General features: G+C 46.3%; 1 protein-coding gene across 1 annotated transcript in view; it reads left to right on the forward strand.

Moving 5' to 3' along the window:
- NID1 (nidogen 1) overlaps positions 1 to 20479 on the forward strand; it is an 83346-nt gene extending 62867 nt beyond the window's left edge. Inside the window, exons 13-20 of the mRNA XM_026008726.2 lie at positions 3822 to 4049; positions 6347 to 6519; positions 10297 to 10423; positions 13889 to 14060; positions 15130 to 15287; positions 16508 to 16631; positions 17309 to 17421; positions 18466 to 20479. Of these exons, the coding sequence (XP_025864511.2) occupies positions 3822 to 4049; positions 6347 to 6519; positions 10297 to 10423; positions 13889 to 14060; positions 15130 to 15287; positions 16508 to 16631; positions 17309 to 17421; positions 18466 to 18587 (1217 nt within the window). The 3' untranslated portion in view covers positions 18588 to 20479. The remainder of the gene's footprint in view (positions 1 to 3821; positions 4050 to 6346; positions 6520 to 10296; positions 10424 to 13888; positions 14061 to 15129; positions 15288 to 16507; positions 16632 to 17308; positions 17422 to 18465) is intronic.
- The last annotated feature ends 4447 nt before the right edge of the window (positions 20480 to 24926 follow it).

Here is a 24926-nt window from a genome sequence, read left to right on the forward strand (position 1 = left end):
CAGTGGAGAACTCCTCATGGAGGGCTGGGATCCTCATGGGATCCTGGAGCTGTTCCCACTGCCTTCTGGCTGGGCCTGAGAAGCTATCCCTAAAAACCCAGCACCATCACAGTTTCCCATAAACACACTGGAAATTCCATTTCCTGAGTCACAATTGGTAAGTTTTCTCCTCCAGCACTTAAAAGGTTTACCATAAATTCTAGATCACTTGAGATTTCATATGTTGGCCAAATACCACATCAACACAAAACTATCAGCCACATAAAATGGAGCAACCCCTTACTTCTCACAAGTGTGGTGTGGTTGATAGTGCCCAGAGCAACAGGCCTGTTTCCTAGTTGGAAAGGCAGCACCATATACAGCTGTCGACGGAAGGAAAATAAGTCTGTGGGCCACAGATAATTTCAGCGAGTGTGTTAAGCTCACTAGTATATATCACGTTGATGTAACACGTCCAACATGCTTGAGCCATCCTGGGCCCTGGGCTCATGGGTGTGGACAGGCAGGCACTGGGCTAGGAATCCAAAGAGCCAGGTTCTAGCTTGAACTGAGCTACTTCTAGCGCTGTGGCCTGGGAACCCCTTCCCTAATATGAGTCTTGGGTCTCTCATTTGGTGTAAAAACTATAGTTGCCAGTTGTGTAGGATTCAAGAAGAGAATTAGACAAAACATGTGTGAGTGGATACAGTTTCTTTTCTTTTTTTTTTCTTTCTTTTCTTTTTTATTGTTCCATGCCTTACAAGGAACAGACGCCAAGGAACATTCTCTACCTTGTGACCTTGCTAAGGCCCAGTTTCATTTTTTTCTTCAGGCAAAGCGATTACCTACAAAAACGTACCTGGAATGTGGTGTCAACCTACTTGCAGGTTTCTGAATGCCTAATCCTTTCTTTCTTTTTTTTTTAAGATTTTGTTTATTTATTCATAGAGACACAGAGAGAGAGAGGGAGAGGCAGAGACACGGACAGAGGGAGAAGCAGGCTCCATGCAGGGAGCCCCATGTGGGACTCAATCCTGGGTCTCCAGGATCACACCCCAGGCTGCAGGCAGCGCTAAACCGCTGCACCACAGGGGCTGCCCTGGATACTGTTTCTATAGGAACTCTATAACCCTGTGCAGGTGCAAGATACTGAGGAAGTAAACGTGTTCTACATCCAAGAGCCAACAAAACCCAACATCTTCATTCTCAAGCAGATGGCTTCTTTGTATCCTTGTTTACCTCTTCCTACATCAAATATTTGTTTGTTTGTTTATATTAGCCCTTAGGACAAAAGGAAAGGCATACACACTTCTCTCTTGCCAGGTTCAACACAACGGACACACTTTCCTGGCATGTTCACTACTTCTGATCAAGGGAGCAATCACTGGAAGCAGGCTAGTGTGGGAACTGGCAACATAGACAAAAGATACTTTAAGCATTTACTGGCAACACCCACCCTGAAGCCACCATGAAGGCCATGTTGGATAGATATATTCATACAGGAACATTTGACTGTAGAGTTTAAAATTCCCTCTGTGTGCAGTCTCCTCATATTTCACGTACACCTCAAAATAATACATGAGATGAGTTACTCCTGCCAGTGCTGTTCTATAGCTGAGGGGTAGGACTCGTCCAGCATTGCTGACATGCCGAAGATAACACCAAAAGTGGTGGAACTGAGAATCAAAAACTATTCTCAGACACAAAGTTCTATGAAATATATTATATATTACATTACAATTATATTAATATATTAGTTAATACATAGTAATATGTGAATTAGTGTATTCATATAAAATTTCTCCCTAACATCACAGGTAATGCCCAAGAGCAGGGGTTGATAACTACAGTCCCCCAAGTCAAATCTGGCCCACTGTCTGTTTTTGTGAATAAAGTTTTATTGGAACTCTCATTTGTTCATGTATTAAATTTGGTGGCTTCCATGGCCCAACAGCAGAATGGAGTAGTTGTGACAAAGACCATACAGGCCACAAAACTGAATATTTACTCTCTGCCCCTTAAAAGGAAAAATCAGTGAGCCTGGTCCTAGGTCTATACATAACCACACTCTTACAGTGAAGATCAGAAATGGCCCTTTGGCACCCCTTTGCTCTCTGAGACCTGTGGAGAAGATGTCTTCTGGGTTTCTATCTATTCTGAGCTCTTCTGTCAAGACACTCACTCACCAGATTGTAACTGTGCTTGGCCCCTCTCTCCTGATGTGAGTTCCTTGAGCTACTCCCGTGAGCATCCCCACTCCTGCTCTTCGGGTGCTTCCTGAGTGGAGGTGAAGGAGATGCAGTAAAATCTGCCCAGGGAGACAAACCAGGAGCAGAGTCTTAGGATCAATGTGACGAGAGCTCCAGGGCAGATGAGCCCAGGGCCCACCGGGAGCTGTGGAGGCACAGGGGGCCCAGACATGGAGGGCCTGGGAAGTCTTCCTGAAGGAACTAAAATGCCTAAGCTGATTTTTGAAGGGAAGCAGGGTCATGGGGGAGGGTGTGTTACCTAATGAATAGGACAGAGAAAGGCCTGGAAAAATAGAAGCAGTTGTCCTGGTTTGGTTTGGCCAAAGTGTAGCTCTCAGCAATCAGTGTCCCTTGCTGGTGTCTGAGCATTGCTCTGTGTGGTGGATACTGCAGGGGTGAGGGCGGTGCTGGTCTTGCCCTCGTGGTGGCTGCACCCCAGCAGGGCAGAACCAGCTACAGCTCTGTGTACTGGGAAATCGTTGATTCCAGGCCACACCTTCCTGTCAGCAATTGCCCACCAACAGAGAAGTATTTCCTTGCCTAGGGATCTGAGTTGCATGGTTAAGAGGCCATGTTTCATGCCAAACACAGCTCATCATTAAAAGGAAACACAAGGGGCACCAGGGGTGACTCAGTGGTTGAGTATCTGCCTTTGGCTCAGGTCATGATCCTGGGGTCCTGGAATCAAGTCCTGCATCAGACTCCTTACAGGGAGCCTACTTCCCCCTCTGTCTATGTCTCTGTCTCTCTCTCTTTCTCTCTCATGAATCAATAAATAAAATCTTAAAAAAAAAAAAAAAAGGAAACACAAATGCTAGGAAATGTGCCCTGGGGTGTTGGTTTCCCAAATCTTTGACCTCGACTCCATGTGTATAATCAAGAAGCTTGAGATGATAAAAAGGACAAATTTCAGAGAAACCGTGTTTCTTAAAACAAATTTTGGTGATGCCCATCAACTGATTAATGGGTAAACAAAATGTGGAATAGCCATCCAGGGGGATACTATTCAGCCAAAAAAGGAATGATACATTGATGGATCCTACACCATGAATGAACCCCAGAAACCTTCTGCTGAGTGAGAGCAGCCAGGTCACATGTCACATGCATGACACGTATGTGTTACATTTATTAGAAATGTCCAGGATAGACCATCCATGGAGACAGTGCAGGTCACCAGCTGCCAGGGGCTGGAAGTGGAGAGCACCAGCTTCTAAGTATAAGGTTCCTTTGGAGCTGAAGGCAGTGGATCCAAATTCAAAGAGGAGGTGGTTGCATAACATTGAGACTATACTAAATACCACTGAATTGCTCACTTTGAAATAACTAATTTTATGTTCTGTTGGTTTTGTCTTAATTTTTACAAACTGAAAAAAAACCGCTTCAGAAAGAAAAGATGTAAATATAGTCTTCTTGACTGTTAAATTCATTCAATAATATGACATTTTAAAGTTTAGAAAATGAACAAAATAGAACCCAGCCATAAACCAGCAGCTTTCACGGGTTAGAGTCAAGCGCAGTCTCCAGCAGCCATGGCCATTGGACGCTGGCCGGTGACCCGGCTGACCACCTCCCTTGTCCTTGTCTCTGTCATAGAAATGGAGAAAACCCGATGTCAGCTGGAGAGAGAACACATCCTCCGGGCAGCAGGGCTGACGGACCCACAGCAGCCCGTGATGCCGGGCCTGTTTGTTCCCGAGTGTGACGAGCACGGGCACTACATGCCCACCCAGTGCCACGGCAGCACTGGCCACTGCTGGTGTGTGGATCGCGACGGCCGGGAGCTGGAGGGCACCAGGACCAGGCCTGGGATGACGCCCCCCTGTAAGTTGGAGGGCAGCGCAGCTTGGGGCTTGGGTCTGAGAGAGGCCTCAGGGACCAGAGTTGCAGTGCCCATGAGCATCGGGGGGCCTTGCCCAGGACACAGGTGGCACTTTGTGTCTGCCCTAAATCCTGTACTGCTCCACTGGCCTGGACCCCATTCCCTACCTCCCTCTCTGCCCTCTGCACCCCTCTTCTGTCTTTCTCATCATGCATCCTCCTCCCTCCATCACTCTGCCCGCCCCCCATACCTCTTCTCTTCCTTTTCTGGGCGTACCTGTTCTGCACAAATGCCAGCGGGGCTGGCTGCAGCTGTACTGCTGTGGTAGCAGAGGGTGTGGGGGCTGAGGGCCCCCCAGAGTACACTCCCTACCATGGTGGCCTGGCCTTCCAACGTCTGCATGGGATGTATCAGGCATGGAAGAGACCAACCAAAGGCCTCCCCTGGGAGGTGCGGGGGCCTGTGAGGGGTTGGCCAGGCTATGCAGCTTGGGACCCATGATGCCTCAGCCTCTGTTTACTCAGCCTCCACCCAAAGGAGGAGCAAAGCAATCTGTAGCATGGCTTCCAGCTCTAAAATCCTGCTTCTGTCTCAAATGTGGAAAATGGGTAATTGTCAACAAGTGACCAAAACCAAATACAATCAGTCCTTGAATCTCCATTCACAATTGAGCTAATGATCAAGGATTGATCCTCTACCAGATAGCTTCTTGAAGCTGCTAAAAGGCTGCTAAGTGAGTAGGAAGTGGTCATTAATTCATCCAGCCAGCATTAACTGAGCTTCAGATCCTGAGGAACCTCAGGGGCCAGGTGAGCAGGTGTAGGGCAGGAGAGAATTTCTGTGAGAGAGGAGGAGCCCGGGAAACCCAGAGGCTTAGGTGGGCGTGGGGGGCTAGTTGGGAAGGTGTTCCAGAGCAATATGGTGTGAACCAAGTTATCAAGCAGGGGCCAAGGTAGCAGCCCCAGAGAGGCTGCGGCTAGAAGGCCAATTCCAGGCAGCCGATGCAGGCTGAGAGGTTGGCGAGAGGAGGGGAGCCAAGGTGAGGGCTTTGGATGCCCAGCTGAGGGGCCTGGGGTTGAAACCGAGGGAAGCCAGGAGCCTGGGGAAGGTCTTGAGTAGACATTGGTCCCACTAGGTTTGGGTTTTAAGATTATTATTTGTTTATTCATGAGAGGCACAGGCAGAGGGAGAAGCAGGCTCCATGCAGGGAGCCCCACGTGGGACTCTATCCCGGGTCTCCAGGATCACACCCCAGGCTGAAGGTGGCGCTAAACCGCTGAGCCACTGGGGCTGCCCAGGTTTGGGTTTTAGAAATACTGCTAGCTGATTGGTAGAAGCTGAGATGGGGTGAGAGGCTCGGCAGGGGAGGTGGGGGCTGTCCCAGTGCCTGGCATTAAGGGAGGGAGCTACCTGGCCTGCTGGCAGTGAGTTAGGAGAGAGGGATGGATTCCAGAGATAGTAAAGAAATCAGCCAGACCAGTGGCTGGGTCTGACTGGGTATATTGGGCAAGACAGGCAGGAGAAAGAGGTGGAAGTGGTCCCAGTGAGGACCAAGTCCAGCTCTGTCTTCAGAGAGCAGGACACACAGACCAGGAAGAGCCAGGACTCAGCATTCCGGGCTCCTCACCCTGCGGCACAGGCTGCCTGTCCCTTCTCAGGGCATGTTTTTGTCAAGGGGAGCCAGGGAGTCATGTCAGGCATTGGGATTCAGCACTTAGGAGGTGAAGCCGAACCTGGGGGAGCATTAGCCCCTGATCCAGAAAGCCCGGAAGGGGTGCGTTCCTGCCCTTTGGGTTGGGTCCAAGACTTGCCCACCAGGCAGGACGGGGTGTGTAGGGCAGGTCGACATTGGGAAGCTCAGCATCTTCCAGTGGAGTGTGAGCAGGGCCAGGGGCTTCGGGGACTGCTCTGGCTGTCGTTTTGGTTCACTGTGGCAGCCAGTGCCTGCAGCAGGGCATGAATGGTTACATTATTTCTGTTTCTATTAAGGAGAAGGCTAAGGCCTTGGGTTTTTTCATGTTTTTTTTTTGTTGTTGTTTTTTTCATGTGACCTTTCATGTTCAACTCATGCCCTGCCTTATCTTCTTCACAAATGCTCTTTGTGGGCTTTCTGCTCCTTGTGCTTTTAGATGCAACATGGGCATTATGTGGCTGTGCAGTCTGTGGTGCCATGAAGGTGGCATTCGTGTGTGTGTGTGTGTGTGTGTGTGTGTGTGTGTACGTGCACCCACATGTGTGCCTCACCACATACATTCCTGCTGCCCATAGGCCTTGCTCAATGACCTCTCCTGCCACACAGGTCTAAGTACAGTAGCTCCCCCGATTCATCATGGACCCTCAGTTCCTACTGCTGTGATTCCCCTGCCACCTGGGACCCATTTACTCTTTGCTCAGACTGGGAAGATAGAGCACCTCCCCCTGGAAGGGAGCATCATGCAGAAGACAGAAGCCAAGACATTGCTTCATGCTCCGGTGAGTGCTGGCTAATTGCAGTTGGTGACAACTTCCGCTCCAGTGACCTGGAAAATCAAGCAGGGTGTAGTTAGATCCAGCTCTGGAGCTTGAGCCTTGGGACTTAGGAGCCTCTGGGTTCTGTGTGACCCCAGGTGTGCATCTCTAGATGGAGCCACTATATTCTCGAGCTGCCTCTGGAGCTCCCTGAGGGGATGGGAGCAGAATCAGGGAGGCCTTTCAGAGACCACTGTGCGATCTGACCCCTTGGTTAGGGGCACCACACAACTTGAGTATCTGGTCCGTGTGTGTCTCCCAGGTCCCACCTTGCCATTCCTGCTAAATTAATAAAGGGGCTCACAGTTGGCAGATCATCAACTAAAGATCCTCATATCTGCCCCAAGGCAATAAAAAGCTTCATCTTAAAGCTTTTCAAAGCATCAAAGATGCATTTTGTGAGTTGGGGATTTTTGTCTGTTAGAGGTTGGACACTTCTGAAAAGCCATTAACTTTCATCTGCAGTCCTGACCCCTGCTCAGAAAGAAACCAGACCTGAGACCTGGGGGCAGGATTGCAAGAGCAGACAGGGGTTGCAAGAGCAGAGGGGGCCCTCAGGTCCCAGAAGGAGTGAAGAAGGCTTTCAAAGCTTCTTGGATTCATGTTCTTCCCCTGTACAAAACCCTCTGATGGGTTCTCCCTTCACCCAGAATAAAATCCAGTTCTTCCCATGGCTTCCAGCTACTTTTCCCACCCCATTCCCTGTCATCGTCCTCCCACTCAGCAGCTTCAGCTGTCTGGTCCTGTGGCTGGTCCTCAACATACCACACACATCCCCATCTCAGGGCCTTTGCACTTGCTGTGCCTCCACCAGGAGTCCTGTCCCTCCCAGACACTTGTGCAGTTCCTGCCTCACCTTGTTCAGATTTCTGTTGGCATGTCACCTCTCTGGGAGGCCTGTCCTGGCCACCCTGTCTGCACTGCTCTGTCTCCCTGTCATGCTTGGTCTTTACCATAGCACTCCACACTGCTTAGTACATTGTATATCAACATATATGCTCTGTATCTGATATATATGTCCCCCCTAAGAATGTAAGCACACGAGACCAGAAACTGTCCATCTCTTTCATGGAGGCATTTGTTTTACAGTTGGATTCCTAGAGCCAAAACAGGGCTTGGCACTCAAAAACTGTTTTCTGAATGAATAAGTGATCTTTGGGTTCTTCTGTTGCCTCAGTGCAACATAAATCCTTGCAGGGACAATCATCATCATTCTTTCATTGTGTCCTTCAGTGCACACGCTCAGGTAATGGGAGAGGCTTGAGCTCCCTGTGACAGTCATTGTTGCCCAAGATCAAGGGTAGAGCCTGAATGTCAGGTGACACTAGGAAAAGCAAAAAATTGAGGTGGAATAGGTGGAGGGGAGGGTGCTGACACCACGATTAATATTCATTGTGTTTTTTTAACTGATTTTTTTGTGTATGTTTTTACCATTTTAACCACTTCACAGTGACAGTGTAACCATCACCACCAGCCACTCATCAACCAAACAGAAACTCTGTACTCATTAAATAATAACTCTCTCCTTCCCCAGCCCTTGGCAACTACTAGTCTACTTTCTGTTTCTATGGATTTGACTCCTCTAGATACCCCATGCCTTTGGAATTCTGTGGTATCCTTTTGTAACCTGCTTGCTTAGCAAAATATCCTCAGAGTTCATCCATGTTGTAGCAGGTATCAGAATTTCCTTCCTTCTTAAGCTGAATAATATTTTGTTGCATAGATTTACCACATTTTGTTTATGCATTCATCCATCGATGGACACTTGGGTTGCTTCCATCCGTTGGCTATTACGAATGACACTGCTGTGAACATGGGTGTACACATATCTGTTTTCACTTTTTTGGAATATAAGCCAGGCCTGGAATTTCTGAATCATATGGCAATTCTATAGATTTATTTTTTATGTTTTGAGAAACTGCCATAGCATTCTCCTCAGTAGCTGCACCATTTTACAGACATACGAGCACAGTACAAAGATTCCAACTTCTCAACATTTATTATTTTTTGGTCTCAATGGTAGCCATCCTAATACTTGTGAAGTAGTGTCTTATTGTGGTTTTAATTTTTGTTTCTCTAACGAACGATATTTCCATCTTCTCATGCATTTATGGACTGTTCGTGTATCTTCTTTGGAAAAATGTCTACTCACGTCCTTTGCTCATTTTGTCATTGGCTTGTTTGTTGTTACTGAGTTGTAGGAGTTCTTTATATATTTACTTGGCATTTCCACAGACATTTTATTTTACTTTATTTGTTTTTAAGATTCTATTTATTTATGCATGAGAGACACAGAGAGAGGCAGAGACACAGGCAGAAAGAGAAGAAGCAGGCTCCCTGTGGGGAGCCTGATGTGGGACTCGATCTCAGGACCCCAGGATCATGACCCGAGCCAAAGACAGACACTCAACCACTGAGCCACCCAGACATTTTAGAGTAAGCTTGTAAGTTTCCACCAAAGGGGAAAAAAAGCCTGCTGAGATTTTGATATCAAAATGTGCACAATAGGTGCCCTATTTGTGTCTCTTTTAAGCCTATTTAGGAAAAATTGATATCAATATTAAATCTTAGGATCCATTAAACTAATTCATCTCTGTTTATTTGGCTCTTCTTTAATTTTATTCTGCAATGTTTTATAATATTCAGTGTAGAATCTTGCACATTTAAAAATATTTGTTCTTAAATACTTTTTTGGGGGGGGGCAAATATAAGAATTACTGTTTTAAAATTTTTAGTTTTTGCTAGTGCATAGAAATACAATTTTATATTGACCTTGTACCCTGCAACCTTGCTGGGTTCAATTGGTAGTTATAATAGTTTTATAGATTCCCCAGGATTTTCTACATAAACAGTCTAATTGTCTTAGAGTGGTTTTACCTCTTTCCATTATTTCTTTTTTTTTTTTTTTAAGATTTTATTTATCTGAGAGAGTGCGTGTGTGTGCCTGTGCCTGCATGAGAGAGAGAGAGAGAGCGCACATGCGTGCACAAGCAGGAGGAGCGGCAGAGAGGGAAGCACATTCCCTGCTGAGCAGGGAGCCTGACCTGGGGCTTGACTTGGGGCTTTGTTCCAGGACCCTGTGATCATGACTTCAGCTAAAGGCAGACTCTTAACTGACTGAGCCACTAAGGTGCCCTATTCGTGTCTCTTTTAAAATGATCTTTAGATAGTTAAAGATTTCTTAGATAATATACAAAAAGTATTAGTCGGGCAGCCCAGGTGGCTCAGTGGCTTAGCACCACCTTCAGCCCAGGGTGTGGTCCTAGAGACCCGGGATCAAGTCCCACGTTGGGCTCCCTGCGTGGAGCCTGCCTCTCCCTCTGTCTGTGTCTGTGTGTGTCTCTCTCTCTGTGTGTCTCCCATGAATAAATAAAATCTTAAAAAAAAAAAAAGTATTAGTCATAAGAGAAACAATAATAAATTGAACTTAATAAATATTTTAAACTTTTGCTTTTCAAAAATACCATTAAGAAAATTTTAAAAATAAAAACAAACAAAAAAAGTGAGAAAAAAGCTACATGAGTAGAAACACACACACACGCATGCATATGTATACAACAAAAGATTTTTATCTGAACTGCATAAAGGACCCCTACAACTCAGTAATAAACATTTTTAAATGGATTAAAAACACTTCATTAAAAAAGTCCAGATGCCTGTAATCACATGAAAGAGTCCTACCATCATTGGTCACTCAGTTGCTAGTGGGTGGGCCACTCTTACAGCTGTCTGCACTTCCAGGATAAAGTCATCATTGGACTGGCCTTCGACTGTGTGGACAAGATGGTTTACTGGACTGACATCAGTGAGCCTTCCATTGGGAGAGCCAGTATGCATGGCGGAGAGCCAACCACCATCATTCGACAAGGTGGGCAAGAATTCTTCCTTCTCGACTTGGCTTCCTGCAGCCCAAGTGGCTCTTGGGGGAGAGCAGGGGGGTGGAGTGTGTGGTTGCATACAGGATATCATTATTTGAGTGGACCTGGGTTCTCAGCCTCAACACCACCCTTTCCAGCTTTCTCTGAAAAGTCGTCCACGAACTCTTCATTAAATCACAAACACTTTAGCTGAGATTTGTTGCTAGCCTAAGAAGAATAAGATTAAAATAGGGTAAGTGCCCACGCCTTTCTCTTAACACTTATCTAGCAAGTTTTAATGAACAATAAGGGCCAAACTCAACCCTCCACTTAGGATATATATTTCTCCTCTATCTGTTGAGCCTAGAATTGATTCTCAGAATGTCTGCCCCATGGTATGCTCCATTAGGCAGATGCATCATGAAGTTGGGAGAATTACAAATATATTGGCAAATATAATCCCTGATAATTGTCTATTCCCAAGATGGTTTTCAGGTCAAAAGTTGTCACTTCAGCCTGTAACATAACGGTGGAAGGAGGTCTTTTCTACCTTACCCTCCCTGAGTTGCTCAGATTGCCTGTGCCAGAGGAGTACAGTAAAGCAGGATGAAGTTTCATAAACATTCCTCAATTTTTAGTTGTGTTACTGATAATGAAGTGCATAACACTTTGGCACAGCTGACCCCTCAACATTTAACCTCAATTTCTTAATTTACAGAGGTCGATTTAAGTCAAGGACTTGTTATTGTTATGCCTCCATTCAACAAGTCATAACTATTTTACATAGATATGTTTTGTCAAGATTGAAGGCCATTACAACCAAAATCCAAGGGCTTATATAAATTCCCCTTTACTGAAAAAGTCAAATATTACATGTCACTAAGTCAGTAACTCCTCAGCTGACTTGCAGATATTTTCAATGAAAAGACATTGTCTTGACAATGATGGTTCTCATGTAAAATCATTTTGCTTCCTTTGCAAAACACTCAAATCAAAGATACATCTTCAAAACATATGAGCCTCACTTGGTATTTCTTTTTCCTTGAGGCTGAATGTTGCTTTTCCAATTTCTAATTTAATGTTTTTAGCAGTTGATATTCTGGAAGGGTCCCTGTGCCTGTATTGGTCATAACAGTTTTTTTTTTATTTTTCTTCCTTCCTTGGTTCCTTCACAAAAGATGATGCAATAGGAATCAAGCTGAGGTTGAATTAAATACATCTAGCTTTTGACATAGGCTGCTGCATCATTTTCTGGAAGCCAGGGTGCTATTTAATGTCTGCTAGTTCTCATAGTTTGGTTTAATGAACAGAATTTTGAAAATGCCTTTTTCTGGGTGTCCTCTCTCTCTCTGTTAAAAATGTTGCTGTTATCTATGCTTTGACTTTAAAACCCAGTGGAAGAGGGGAGGAGGTCATCATTGCTATTTCCTGTTGCTTCTGGAACTGATAATCATCCAAGAAAGCTTTAAGCTCAGCAAGAAACATTCCAGGCAAAAGTCCACTGTGAAAACAGAATTAAACTAGAATGTGATCTTTGTAGAAGGAAGATCACTGGGCATTAATTTTCTTTTATTTCAAAAGAGAGAAAGAGACTTCCCCTTCAGTTTTTGTCATGAAACAAGTTGGTGCCTCCCTTGTGAGTGAAGGTGGAAGTGGGGAGCTCTTCTTTATTTCATGTGATCCAAATAGTTAGGTTGTCTCTCTTTCCTTGAGTGAAACCCCTAGCCAAATATCTTTAATAAGTGTCATAATATGTTTCCTCTTGACATAAGCAGTATGGAATATACTGCCTTGCTATCTTCCCTTCTTTCCCTGACTGCACAGTAACTGCACAGACCTTTCTTTGGCATGAGAGTTCAAAAGGAAGCATTTTCCTGGATGGAGGAGAAGATTTGGTTGCTCATGGGTTCGAAGTCAGGATTAGAGCTGTTTGTAAGGAGACAGAACGACACGGAGTTTCTGAGGGCCCTGGGCATCTTGTCAGGCAGTGCCACTGAGCCGCCTTTCCCTCTACTTTTCTATCTGTGTGTTTGAATGGCTTATGTCACTGGCAGAGGAAATATACCCCAGAATGGTTTATTCTGGTTTTGTCAGAAAGACAGAAGAGGTCTCTGGAGGTCAGGCTTGCTGTCCTTTCTCCCCTAGGGACGTGGGAAATGTTTTAATACTTCACAAATCTCTACTGCTAGTTTGAATAATAAAAACCTTGTTCTAGGGCTGTTTCTAATTCTTAATAAACTTCCTCTGGCAGGGGTCCTTTCCGGGAGGGTGGGGCTTTGGTATTCCCAGCATCTGCAGTCAGTCATATTAGGAGTCCAGTGAAGGCTGATACAAGAGCTGAGGGTCTGAGTTGCTTACACATTGATGAAGAAACACAGTGTGGGGATGATTTCCTCAAACCTTGGATCCCATCCTTGGCCTCTTCCCCTTCCTGCTTACACTGCAACCATACTAAGTGATCTTCAATTCTCTAGTCAGTAGAGGAGAAAGAACCCTAAGTGACACCAGCAGAACCCTGATAGCTACGGTCCTAATGTTTAATTTGCTTTCATTTGTAGTCGGGGAATCATTGCAGTCTTGAACTTGTGGTTAGGTTAGGTGGGCACCGAAGGTTCGTATTGCTGTCAGCTTACCCTGTGGCAACCCCTGGCTTGAAAATCAGCTACTTATAACCCAGAAGACTTCTGGGAGTGTTACTTGTGATCACTGATATCCCCTTCTTTGTACTCCTAAAACTTCTATAGAAATAACAACAGCTATGATTTCTTGCTGTTACTTCTCTGAGATGACCCTTTCCCTCCAATAACTAATGAATAAGGCAAATCTGTTTTGTGCTATTCCCCTCTTAAGATCTTCATATGCCTCCCCTTTGCTTGTGGGACAAGCTCTAAGCTCCTTAACATGAGCATCCTACACCTCTGGCAGCTCTCCCATCCTCATGGACACCAGTCATGCAAAATGATATATAGTTCACTTCAAGTTGGGTCCAATCTTCCTTTATAGTTTTGTGCTGGGCCCACTAGCTGGCTAACTCTCATCCAGGATCTTCGCCTGACAAACTCTTCCTGGTCTTCTGGGAGCCAGCTACACGAGGTGACACCACCCCACCCCAGGAAATCCTTCCTGGGTCTCCCCAGGCCAAGGCCAGCATCCTCCTCCATGTTCCCATAAAAACAGAACTCAGTCTCAATTGTGGTTGCTTGCAAGCTCCTGGAAGCCGGGGACACAGCTTAGGTGTTGTCGTGGGCTTGGTTCCCAGTGGGGCACACAAGGTAGGTGTCTGCTGAATGAATGAGTGACATTTTTTTAATTTGTCGCTTTGAGTGTTGCTTAGCTTATAAGCAACAGGCATTTCACATACCCATTTGTTTTCCCAAAGTGCAAGGATTGCACCCAAGAGAAATAACACTGAGCAATCAGAAAAACTTCATCATACCTGCTTACAAAACCCAGAAATGTTCTGTGTTTGGTTCTAGATCTTGGAAGTCCAGAAGGCATTGCCCTTGACCATCTTGGCCGCAACATTTTCTGGACTGATTCTCACTTGGATCGAATAGAAGTTGCAAAGCTGGATGGCACCCAGCGCCGGGTGCTGTTTGAGACTGATTTGGTGAATCCCAGAGGCATCGTCACGGATTCCGTGAGAGGGTATCTTTGTATAAATCTCTGTGTGTGTGTGTGTCCATTCCATTTGCAACTGTTCTTTCGGATATCCTCAAATATTAGCCTCTAACTCCAGCATCGCTCTCCTGAAGTGGATGCGTTACAGGATGAACAGGATTGCAATTTCCCATGATCATGGACTTGATCCCATGCTCCACTTTTAAATCTTTTAAGAAGAGACTCTGTAAGTTGACAGCTCAGAAACTGGTTATTTCCATTTGAGTTGAATGTGGATTAACACCTGTGCTCTTTCCACCCCAGAACGGTATCAGAGTAGCATAAACATACCCCTGGGCCTCAGGCCAACACAACACGGCTACCTCAGAGAGCCCTTTCCAGGATTTTGTCTTCATATCAGTGCTTTCTTTTTCCCTACAATAAGCTCTAAATCCACACCAGGCCCTTGGCACCTTCACACTTTGATCCGTTCCCTGTGAGGCCACATCCCTAGTTCTGTGGCCACTTGACCACCACCCTGAACCCCTGGGTCTGCTGTGTCCCCCTGTGTGGGAATAGCATACAGGAATTCCCATGTGTTTGTCTCTGCTGTGGTGTTCTGTTTTGTGCTGTCTTTTGGAACAAGACACAATTTGTCTTTAGCAAGATAGAATATGTCAGTTATGTTTAAGGGAAGTAAATTCACTAGTAACAGTAACCATGTTCAATTGAAGAACCAAATCCAAGTACCTTTGCAAAGGAAAACGTGTCTCATCACCTCCAGACCCATTAGCCATCCTGCATTTGAATGTCTGACAATGTCTTCATCGTAGGTGTTTTTTTTTTTTTTTTTTAAGATTTTATTTATTTAGTTGAGGTAGTGAGAGCGAGAGAGAGCATGAGTGGGGGCTATGGTGGGGGGAGGGAGAAGCAGACTTCCTGCTCAAGGGGCTCGATCCTAGGACCCTGGGATCATGACCTGAGCTGATGCCAGATACCTAACCGACTAAGTCACCTGGGTGCCCCATCATAGGTTCTTTTAAAGTTGTTTTAATAAACTTCTTCTCATCCATCTTTGTTATTTCTCTTCCTCTTTCCATTCCTTTTCCTCCCCCAGGAACCTTTATTGGACAGACTGGAACAGAGATAGCCCCAAAATTGAAACTTCCTACATGGATGGCACCAACCGAAGGATTCTTGTGCAGGATGACCTGGGCTTGCCCAATGGGCTGACATTTGATGCCTACTCATCTCAGCTCTGCTGGGTGGATGCAGGTGATGAAGAGCCCCAGGCCTGACCCCTGGGGTTGGAACAGTGCTTTTTTTTTTTTTTTTTTTTAAGTTAAACAATTATTCTTACCCACTCTGGGCTGATATCTGTTACAGGGAAGGGGGCATGAGATAGCTGTCTTACTTTCCTGCACAAAAATAGCGGTCCATCTTTTCTCTGAAATGTATTGTTTCTCTAGACTTGATGCTCACTATCCAGGGCAAGTTCTCAGCTGGCTAAGTTGGGCATCAGCAACCTCTAGCCCATGGGTCAGTGCCAACCAGCCACCTGTTTTGCTTATATCTAGCTGCTGTAAATGATTTTTACATTTTAAATGGTACATTTTCAGAAGTTATGTAAATGCATCCATTATGTCCTCAATTTTGCCTCTCGGCCCCCAAAACTTAAATTAATTACCATCTGGCCCTTGAAGAAAAAGTTTGCTGACCCATAGAGCCAGTCCTCATTATATTATTATCTATCTTTTATACAATTCGTGACTTACATTTCTGTGGCTTACAGCTGTCCTCAGGGTTCCCAGGCAGGACCTGGAGCCAAGGAAAATAAAGGTGTACAATCCTGATGAGAGCCCCTACCCTGGGGTATCGAGGGATGTGGGCGGGATGCTTAGTGGGGGAGTGTGGTCAGTCATCCGTTAAGTGTCTCCTGAGTACCTACCCTTTTCCCAACACCGTCAGGTGCCACAGGGGTGCAGGGACTGCATCTTGCATCCAGGGAGCGCAGGAATAAATCTTGCACAACTAAAGGACAATGCAAGGCTTAAGTTAGCCCTAGTCTGGGCGCTGATGTGGGGCCATGTGCGGTTGCAACCATGGGGCATGTTAACGATGGTTAAGGGCTTGGAGTGCAGGGAGGGAGGGGCTGGGAGGCTTCAGGCAGTAGGGACTTGAGTGAGAGCTGGAAGATGTCATCATTCCTACTTAATCCCCAAGCTGCTCTGGGAATGGGCAGAACAAGGAGAGGCCCCCCTGCCCCAGCCCGCATCGGAATTAGGTATGGATCCCCCAATGGAGGGGGGGTGTTGACCAGTGAGAGGGGCAGGGCAGGGCAAAAGCTTTCTGCTGTTCAAGAGCAGGTCTCATGTGTTCTCCAGGATCTGTCATTGTAACACCGACTTCTCTCACCCCGGCCCTCGTTACTGGTTTTGTCATAAAGGGGCCGTTTCTTGGTTGCACAATAAACCACTTGTTTTCGCTCCACACAGGCACCAATCGGGTAGAGTGTCTGAAGCCTGAGCAGTCTGGCCGACGTAGGGTTCTTGAAGGGCTCCAGTACCCTTTTGCTGTTACAAGCTATGGGAAGAATCTGTACTACACGGACTGGAAGACGTATGTCAGTGGGGGCCGGGGAGCCTGCCCTGCTGCCCTGTCTCTGGGAGGCCAAGCCCTCCCCATGTGGCCTCTTGACCTGACCTTCCAGTGCCCAGAGACACCTGCTGTCTGCCTCGGCCTTCTGGTTGTCAGGAGAGGAGGGGGAAGAAGAGTGAGGGCAGAGGGCACCTGGGGGGTAGGAGGTGCTGTTTATCATCTGATGCTCCTGGCTGGGCAGCTTCAAGTATGTATACTTGGACTTGGGAGAATGTCTGTTCTTTCCCCGAGAGCTGGCCTGGGGTCCCTTGGTTGGTAGGCTCCATGCCCACCCCAGGCCCCTATTGCATTACACTTCTTAAACTGCAATATTCCCAAAGTCCCTGCTGGACCACCCCTTCCTGCAAACATGGGGCGTCAAGCCAAGCAAGCAACCGGGGCCCAGGGCATCTGGATGGAAAGCCAATTTCCCAGTTTGGAATTTAGAGTTGAGGGGAGAGCTTGCTAATCTTTGTCCTTTCTAAGAAGGCAGAGAGATGCAGGCTTGTCCCTCCCCAGGAGGAGGGGGTGGGGATGGCTAGGCAGTAAGGCCAGCGTGTCTCTTCGTGGCCCCAAAACCACAGAAAAGGCCACCTTGTAGGCAGAAAGTTGGAGCCATCAGATGTGTCTTTTATCTTCTGCCCTTTGGTGTTCCACAGGAATTCCGTGGTTGCTGTAGATCTTGCTATTTCCAAAGAGACGGATGCCTTCCACCCCCACAAGCAGACCCGGCTATATGGTGTCACCACGGCCCTGTCTCAGTGTCCCCAAGGTAACCCACCTGTGCTCTTACTAGTCAGGGGCTGGGGGGCCCTGGCTGCTCCCTGCCTGGGCTCTCGTAGCCCTGAGCACATGGCAGGTGAGACACAGCCCCTTCCCTAAAGGGTCTTCATTATTTAGTAGATGAGCCACACTGAAAACATGAGAGGATGAGGTGGAGGTGGTGGACCAGGGTGAGGGAAAGTACTGAATCTTGGGCTGGGTCTAGATTGCAGCCTTCAGGTTCCAAATAGGAACATCCATGTTACGATCTCTGCTGCTTCAAGAGTCCATCCGTTTGACCTAACAGCCATATTAATAATCACTGCTGCTGGGGATCCCTGGGTGGCTCAGCGGTTTGGCGCCTGCCTTTGGCCCAGGGCGCGATCCTGGAGTCTCGGGATCAAATCCCGCGTTGGGCTCCCGGCATGGAGCCTGCTACTTCCTCCTCCTGTGTCTCTGCCTCTCTCTCTCTCTGTGTCTATCATAAATAAATAAATAAATAAATAAATAAATAAATCTTTAAAAAAAATCACTGCTGCTAATAATCACAACCATGTGTATTAACCCAGCCTTCTCGGTGCTGGCTACTCATGAGTTCACTAATCCTCAGAGCAACCTCATGAGGTAGGTACCGTTCTTGTCCCATTTTATTAATAAGGGAACCGAAGCCACTCGCCCAAAGCCACGCAGCTCACAGTGGCACAGCCATGGGGAAGCTAGGCAGTGTGGCTCTAGAATCTGCTGTGCCACCTCTCTGAGACCCCTCCCCAGACTTGCGCTCCATGGCTTGCCACCTATCTCCAGGCTGATGCAAAGCCGAGTGGACATAGACTGAGAGCACTCTGTGCTTGAAAATCCCAGCTCCAGAGCTCCCAGCTCTGATGGTAAATCAGTCCCCAACTCAGGAATTGAGTTTTGCCCATCTGGTAAATCCTTAAATGACGAGGACTCCCTCTTCCTGGAGCACCCACATGCTTGGTGTGGAAATCAAAATTGGGGCTAATATGTAGGTTACTCTCTTCTGTGGCCCTTGAACTGATTTTGCCTTTTTCAGGTCACAACTATTGCTCAGTGAACAATGGTGGCTGTACCCACCTCTGCTTGGCCACACCTGGAAGCAGGACCTGCCGTTGCCCTGACAACACTCTGGGAGTTGACTGCATCGAGCGGAAATGAAGACAAGAGTGCCTCATTCTCTCTGCACGTATTCGGCAGCACCCTCCTTAAAAGGGTCCAGACTGAAAACTCTCTGGCCTGTTGGCCTCCATGCCCAGATCCTACCCAGCCTGAGCCCCAATGGTGTTCCCCTGTTTCCCAAAACAGATGCCCTGGGCTTCTAGAATGAGAAAGCCTCTTCCCCTCCACACAGACAGAACCCCACCTCCTCCGAGTGAGGATTTTATGCCCATCCCAGTGCTCTGGAACCTTTCCCCAGCTTAGCATCCCCATGGTGAGTGGAGCCTCCCCACACATGAGCTGCCCCTTCCCCTGTGGCATTAAAGCCTTATAAGCCCCCTGTGAGCGGCTCATAAGCCTCACTCTGACATACCTGCCATCCTGTTAACTCCCTGATGCACCAGCCAGGGCCACCTAAGCAAGGCTGTGAATGAAGGAGGGAGTTAACTGTTCCCCCCCTTTTCTTTTGGTGCTCTGAATTCCCTCTCCCAACTCCTAGCTTCCTGCCCACCCTGAGTTCTGTACCGCCTGCATCCTGTCCCACCTTTCGTTCAAAACCTGCTCTGTCATAGGGCCGTGTGGATATCTGTGGGCGATAATGGGCAGCCCCTCCCAGATAAGTTACTGGCATTTCAGCAGTAGGCTTTGGTAGATAAAGACTTCCATCAAAGGAGAGTCCAGTGGTAGGAATTTGAAGGTATAGAGTCAGATGTTTGAGAATGAGGATTCTTTGGATGTGCCTTAAGTTCACCAGCAGTTACCAAATTATTCCTCTTTGCCCAGAGCACCTGATGCCAGCATCTGGTCTCTTGAGCAGCATGACCCCACTGCTGGCACCAATGCCCAGCCTCCCTGGCTTTAGGCAGAGCTGCGGGCTGGTACCAGGGCCTCACTTCCTGCCCTCAGCCAACATGAGCTCATGTCTCCTTAGCTTCTCCCTCTACTCATGGCCCTTGCTGGCTGTCTTCTCATCTACAAGGGCCAGATCAAGTATTTATGCTACTGACCCAGACCCTTGATTGCTCATTGGTGTACTTAAAGGGACCATTGTCACCTGTCATGTTTACATGTCCACGGTTTGTTTAGAAACCTCTCCTGGCCAGAAAAGTAGCCAGTGCTATCTTTTACCAGCTGCTTCCCAGAGTTGCAGAACAATAGGAATCTTGGATTCAAAGCTGAGCATAAGGAGTTGGAGTCAGTAAAGATTAGGGTAAGGAAGTAGAGAAGGCTCAGCAGAAACTATCACAAGGAGATCGATCAAGAGGAAAGGATAGAAAAGGGTATTTAACAACAGCAATGAGAAAAGCTCTTTAATAATCCCAAAGAAAAAACGGTCCCTTTTGCCAAAGAACACTTAGGCTTGAAGACATAGAAGAATTTGCTTGTTTTTCTCCTTGGGGAAGACGTGCTTCCCCTTACTGCAAACCTCAGTGAGCTCATCCCCCTAAGCCTGTACCCCTGCCCTGCGTTGGCCTCATCTGCTTTGGCATCCCAATGCCACCTGGATTGGGAAAGACCCTTTACCTTGAATAATTGGAGCTTGTTTTGAGAGGCAAATATATCCCTGAGAGTCACGAGATTTGGGGAACACATGGGTCTTCTATCCAGCCCAGCCCCCTGAATTAGTTTCACTTTTTTTATATTTATCATCCCATATCGAGCCCTCTATAACAAATGTTTGTCATAATTTTATATAATTTTATAACTTTTATTCATTTTACTAGATTCATTGTACAAGTTTTCAAATGGTCAATTCTTAAACTGTGGAAACCATTGAATGAAGGTGCTTATTAACTATTCTTCCAGGTTTATACAAGTATCAGATGATTCCTTGAGTTTACAGTTGTACAAATATCAGTGCAGAAAATTAAACAATTTTTTTGTTAAAAAAACCTTTATCTTGTTTGAATGGAGAAATTTATAGTTGGGGGCTGATTCACAATGAGAAGATAGCAGTTTAATACTGTGCACACCCTGTGGATACCCCAAGGTTATGAGGGGCGGTTGGTTTCCCACCAAAGACTTAGGGGCTCGTTGACTTAAGAAATCATTCCATCAGAGACCCCAAACTACCCTTTTGGACATTGTTTTCATTTTTCAGAAAAATGTATTTCAACTGCAGCAACAGAGTTTCCTAACTCAGTTGTGACAATGAGGTGTGTTTTTCCCCCTCACCTCTGGGAGAAACAGAGACACGTTCTGGCACTGCCATGGCCTGAGAGCCCTGGTCTGTTCCACACTGGCCCCTCGGTGGGATGGAGATGGAGCTCTAACTTGGGCAGAGTAAAGGGGGCTCGGAAGTTGCAGGAGTGAGGTGCTCAGAGCTGCTGTGGTGGACAGAAGGGAACTGGTGCATAAGAGCCCATTTGGGAAATGACAGCATCCATGGAACTGGCTAAGGGGACAACTGAAAACTTCCAGAGTTTCATTCTGGTCATAACACCTAGTTACCTAAGCAGGGGAAGGTGATACAGTGGGATGCTCCAGGAATACATCTCTAGCAAAGCAAGAAAAAACTGACCTGGCAGGAGCTGTCTGCATAAACTACTTTGGAGCTCAAGATGGAGTTAGAACACTTGCTGCACCCAAGAGAGAGCTTGATGAAGAGGCTGCTGAATTGTGGCCAATTTCAGCTTTCACTTAATCGTGACAACCATTCCCTATTATGCAGCTCCGCTGTGGGGCTGTGGGGACAGCAGGTCAAGTGCCTAGGGTGGCTTGCCAGAGATAGCGTGGGCAATAACAACCCTATCCTCCAAAAATTGGCTTGTGTGTTCTGATTACTGACTGCTGTTTTTAATTATTGGGGGGCCAGCACATGGAAAAATCTTCATGGCATTAGATCTGGCAGTGATTTCTTGTATGTGACTCCAAAAGCACAAACCTCAAAAGGAAAAAAAAAAAAAACAGACTGGTCTTCATCAAAAATAAAAACTTTTGTGCATCAAACGACCCAGTCAAGAGAGTGGAAAGACAATCAACCCATGGAAGAGGAGAAAGTATTTGCAAATCCTATATTTAATAAAGGTTGGTTTCCAGAATATATAAAGAAATACAACTCAACAATGATAATTAAAAAAACTGGTCAAGTCAAAAATGGACCAAGGATTTGAATAAACACTTTTTCAAAGGAAATAAACAAATGGCCAATAAGTGCATGAGAAGATGCTCGACATCATTAATCATCAGGGCATTGCCAGTCAAAACTACAATTAGATATCACTTCACAACGATTAGGATGGTTATAAAAACAAAAAACAAAAAACAACAACAACAAGTAAACAGCAAGAACAAAAAACCCCAGAAGATAACAAGTGTTGAAGAGGATTTAGAAAAGGGGAATCCTTATGCATTGCCAAAGGAATGTAAAGTCATGGAAGACGCTTTTATGGCTCCTCCTCAAAAAGTTGAATATAGGGGCACCCGGGTGGCCCAGTCAGTTAAGCATTGAACTCTTGATTTCAGCTCAGGTCTTGATCTCAGGGTTGTGAGTTCAAGCCCCACACTGGGCTTTGCATTGGGCAGGGAACCCACTTAAAAAAAAAACACTTAAATATAAAATTATATCCAGCAATTCCACTTCTAACTATATACCCAAAGGAATTGAAAGTGGGGGCTCTAACAGATACTTGCTCCCAGTGTTCTAGCAACATTTTCTCAATAACCAAAAGTAGAAACAGCCCAAGTACCCATTGACAGATGAAAGGATAAATAAAATGTGTTGTTCTCCTACAATGGAATGTTCAGCCGTAAAAAGGAAAGAAGTTCCAACACTTTACAACATGGATGAAATTTGAAGTCATTATGCTAAGCAAAATAAGCCAGACACAAAGGAACAAATATATGAGGTTCCTCACTTAGGCAAATTCACAGAGGCCAAAAGTAGATGAGATGTCACCAGGGCTGGGGGCAGCATCAACAGAGAGTTATCACTTAACGCTTTCAAAGTTTTATTTAGGGTAATGAAGAGTTTGGGATGTAAATACTGGTGATGGTCGCACAGCATTGTGAATGTGCTCAATGCTATTGAATCGCATGCTTAAAAATGGTTAAAATGGCAAATTTCATGTTACATATATATCTTACCACAACTTTTAAAAATTGGGAAGGTAATATATCAAGAACTGTTAAGTGTGCACTTTAAATGAGTGAATTGTATGGCATGTGAATTACAGCTTCTTAAATCACTGTAATTAAAAAAAGAAAAAAGTTTGTGACCGAAGAGTGGCAAAATGCTGATCACTGTAGTAGTTGGCTACATTCTAAAGATTCCAAGATTCTAGTCTACATATTTCTGTGAAAGGACTTTGCAGATAGAATTAAAGTTGTTAGCAGCTTAAAACAGGGAGATACCTTATCCTGGACAATGCAGGTGGGCCCTTACAGCCAGAAGAGGAAGGCAGAAGAGTCAACTAAAACAAAAACACAAAGCAGACAAGATGAGGCTGAAAACTGGAAAGGACTTGACTGACCATCAGTGTCTTCAAAATGGAGGAAGGCAGTTATAAGCCAAGAAGCAGGGTTACCTCCACAAGCTCAGAACAACTCCTGGCCAACAGTCAGCAAGCTGGGACCTCAGTCCTACAACCACAAGGACCTGGATCCTGCTACAACCTGAATTGGCCTGGAAGCGGGTTCTTCCCAGAGTGTCCTGAAAAGGGTGCAGCTCTACAGACCCCTTGATTGCAGCCCTGAGAAACTCTCAGCAGAGGACCCACCTAAGGCATGCTGAGCTCAACTGCGAGATTTTCCATGGTGGGTTTGCAGTCACAAAATGTCTGGTAACTTGTTACAACAACAAAAGAAACCTAATACACTTGTTGCAACTGGGTGTTGGTATATGAGATTAAGCCGTATACTTTCCATTTGTCCGTCTACTCTCCCCATCCTGATCTGAACCCCAAGAGGCCAAACCATGTGGACGGCATCTATGGCTCCTTGCCCCCTGGCTACCTAGCAGGCAAAGGAGGGAAGGAAGAGAGTGAGAGGAGATCTTTACCCCACCTCACACTCCCTCCTGAGTTGCTACCAGGGCTGGCTTTATCTCTTGACCAGAGATCACGGTCCCCCTCCCCACACCCTGCAAGGGTCTCCAGAACCACTTCCTCCTCTGGTCTCTCTGGGCATCAGGGAGGTAACAATTGCCTGGGTCTATCCCCTCAGTCTGGTTCCCCATACCCCAGTCATAACTTTAAACTTTGATCAAATTATCCTAATGTGACCACGTCTATCTTTTGCTGAGACCCTTACTGATACAGGAGTTCATAACTCTGTGATCTCTACTTTTGAGTAAGTTTGTCTGTAGTTTTGTTCCAAAAAAAAAAAAAAAAGTAAAAAGCTATCTCATACTCATTTTACATATACTTGTATCCAATTAGGATACATGTTACAGCATAACTCGTAGGTACAAATTATACAGATGTACAAAAAAGTACTAAAAAAAACCTATGTGTCCCATAGCTCATTTTGATTTTCAGTCTCTGAGCCCTGCATTGTCCACAACTCACTGTAGTGGAGGTCTAGTTCGATGCAGCAATTTCTCAGTCACTCTGGATTCAAAATCAAGTCAGATTCAGGAGTCCTGTTACCCCCTCCTTCCTCAGGATTCTCCCCCAGACCCCAGTCTAAACTCTGCAGCTTGAGACCTGCTGTGTAGGATGCCCCCAGCCCAGCCCCATCAGTCTTAGGCTGGCCTTCCAATCCCCCCTGGTGGTGCCTGGGCTTGGCGGCTCCATTTTACAGGGTGTCCTTCTGTGGGTCTTGGAATTGTTGGTCCTGTGGTCCTCATGGGTGTCTGCAGCCTCCTCCCCTGACCTCCTGGCCTACAGAGGCTGTAGTGACTCCCTCAGCCCTCCCTCACCCACTATGCAGATGGGTAAGGTGCAGCAGTCCCTCCACTCCCCAAGGGGGACAGGGCAGCCAGTGGGTCACCCCCTCTTCCTTTTACGCCACCCCTCCCCCTCTGCTCTGAGCCCTCCTGTGGGTAGGGGCAGTGGGGTCTCCTCTGCCCATAGGCATGGCCTTGCACATCTTTTCTGGCTCATATTCTTCTCTGCTAAAACCCCAAGAATATCCCCTCCGGAGCATATGGAGCCTTAGTGGCTGGTCTTTAAGGCTACGGTTCACGGGTGAGATGAAGAGAGAAAGGTCACTCACTCCATAGGATGATGCCTCAAATGACCAACTTACCTAACAAACATGCACAAACATACACACATGCAATTTAAGAATCCAAAAAAGAGGGGCACCTGGGTGGCTCAGTAGTTGAGCATCTGCCTTCAGCTCAGGTCGTGATCCCAGGGTCCTGGGATTGAGTTCTGCATCCGGCTCCCCACAGGG

Source organism: Vulpes vulpes, chromosome 4 (genome assembly GCF_048418805.1).
Source record: "Vulpes vulpes isolate BD-2025 chromosome 4, VulVul3, whole genome shotgun sequence".
Lineage (NCBI taxonomy): Eukaryota > Metazoa > Chordata > Mammalia > Carnivora > Canidae > Vulpes > Vulpes vulpes.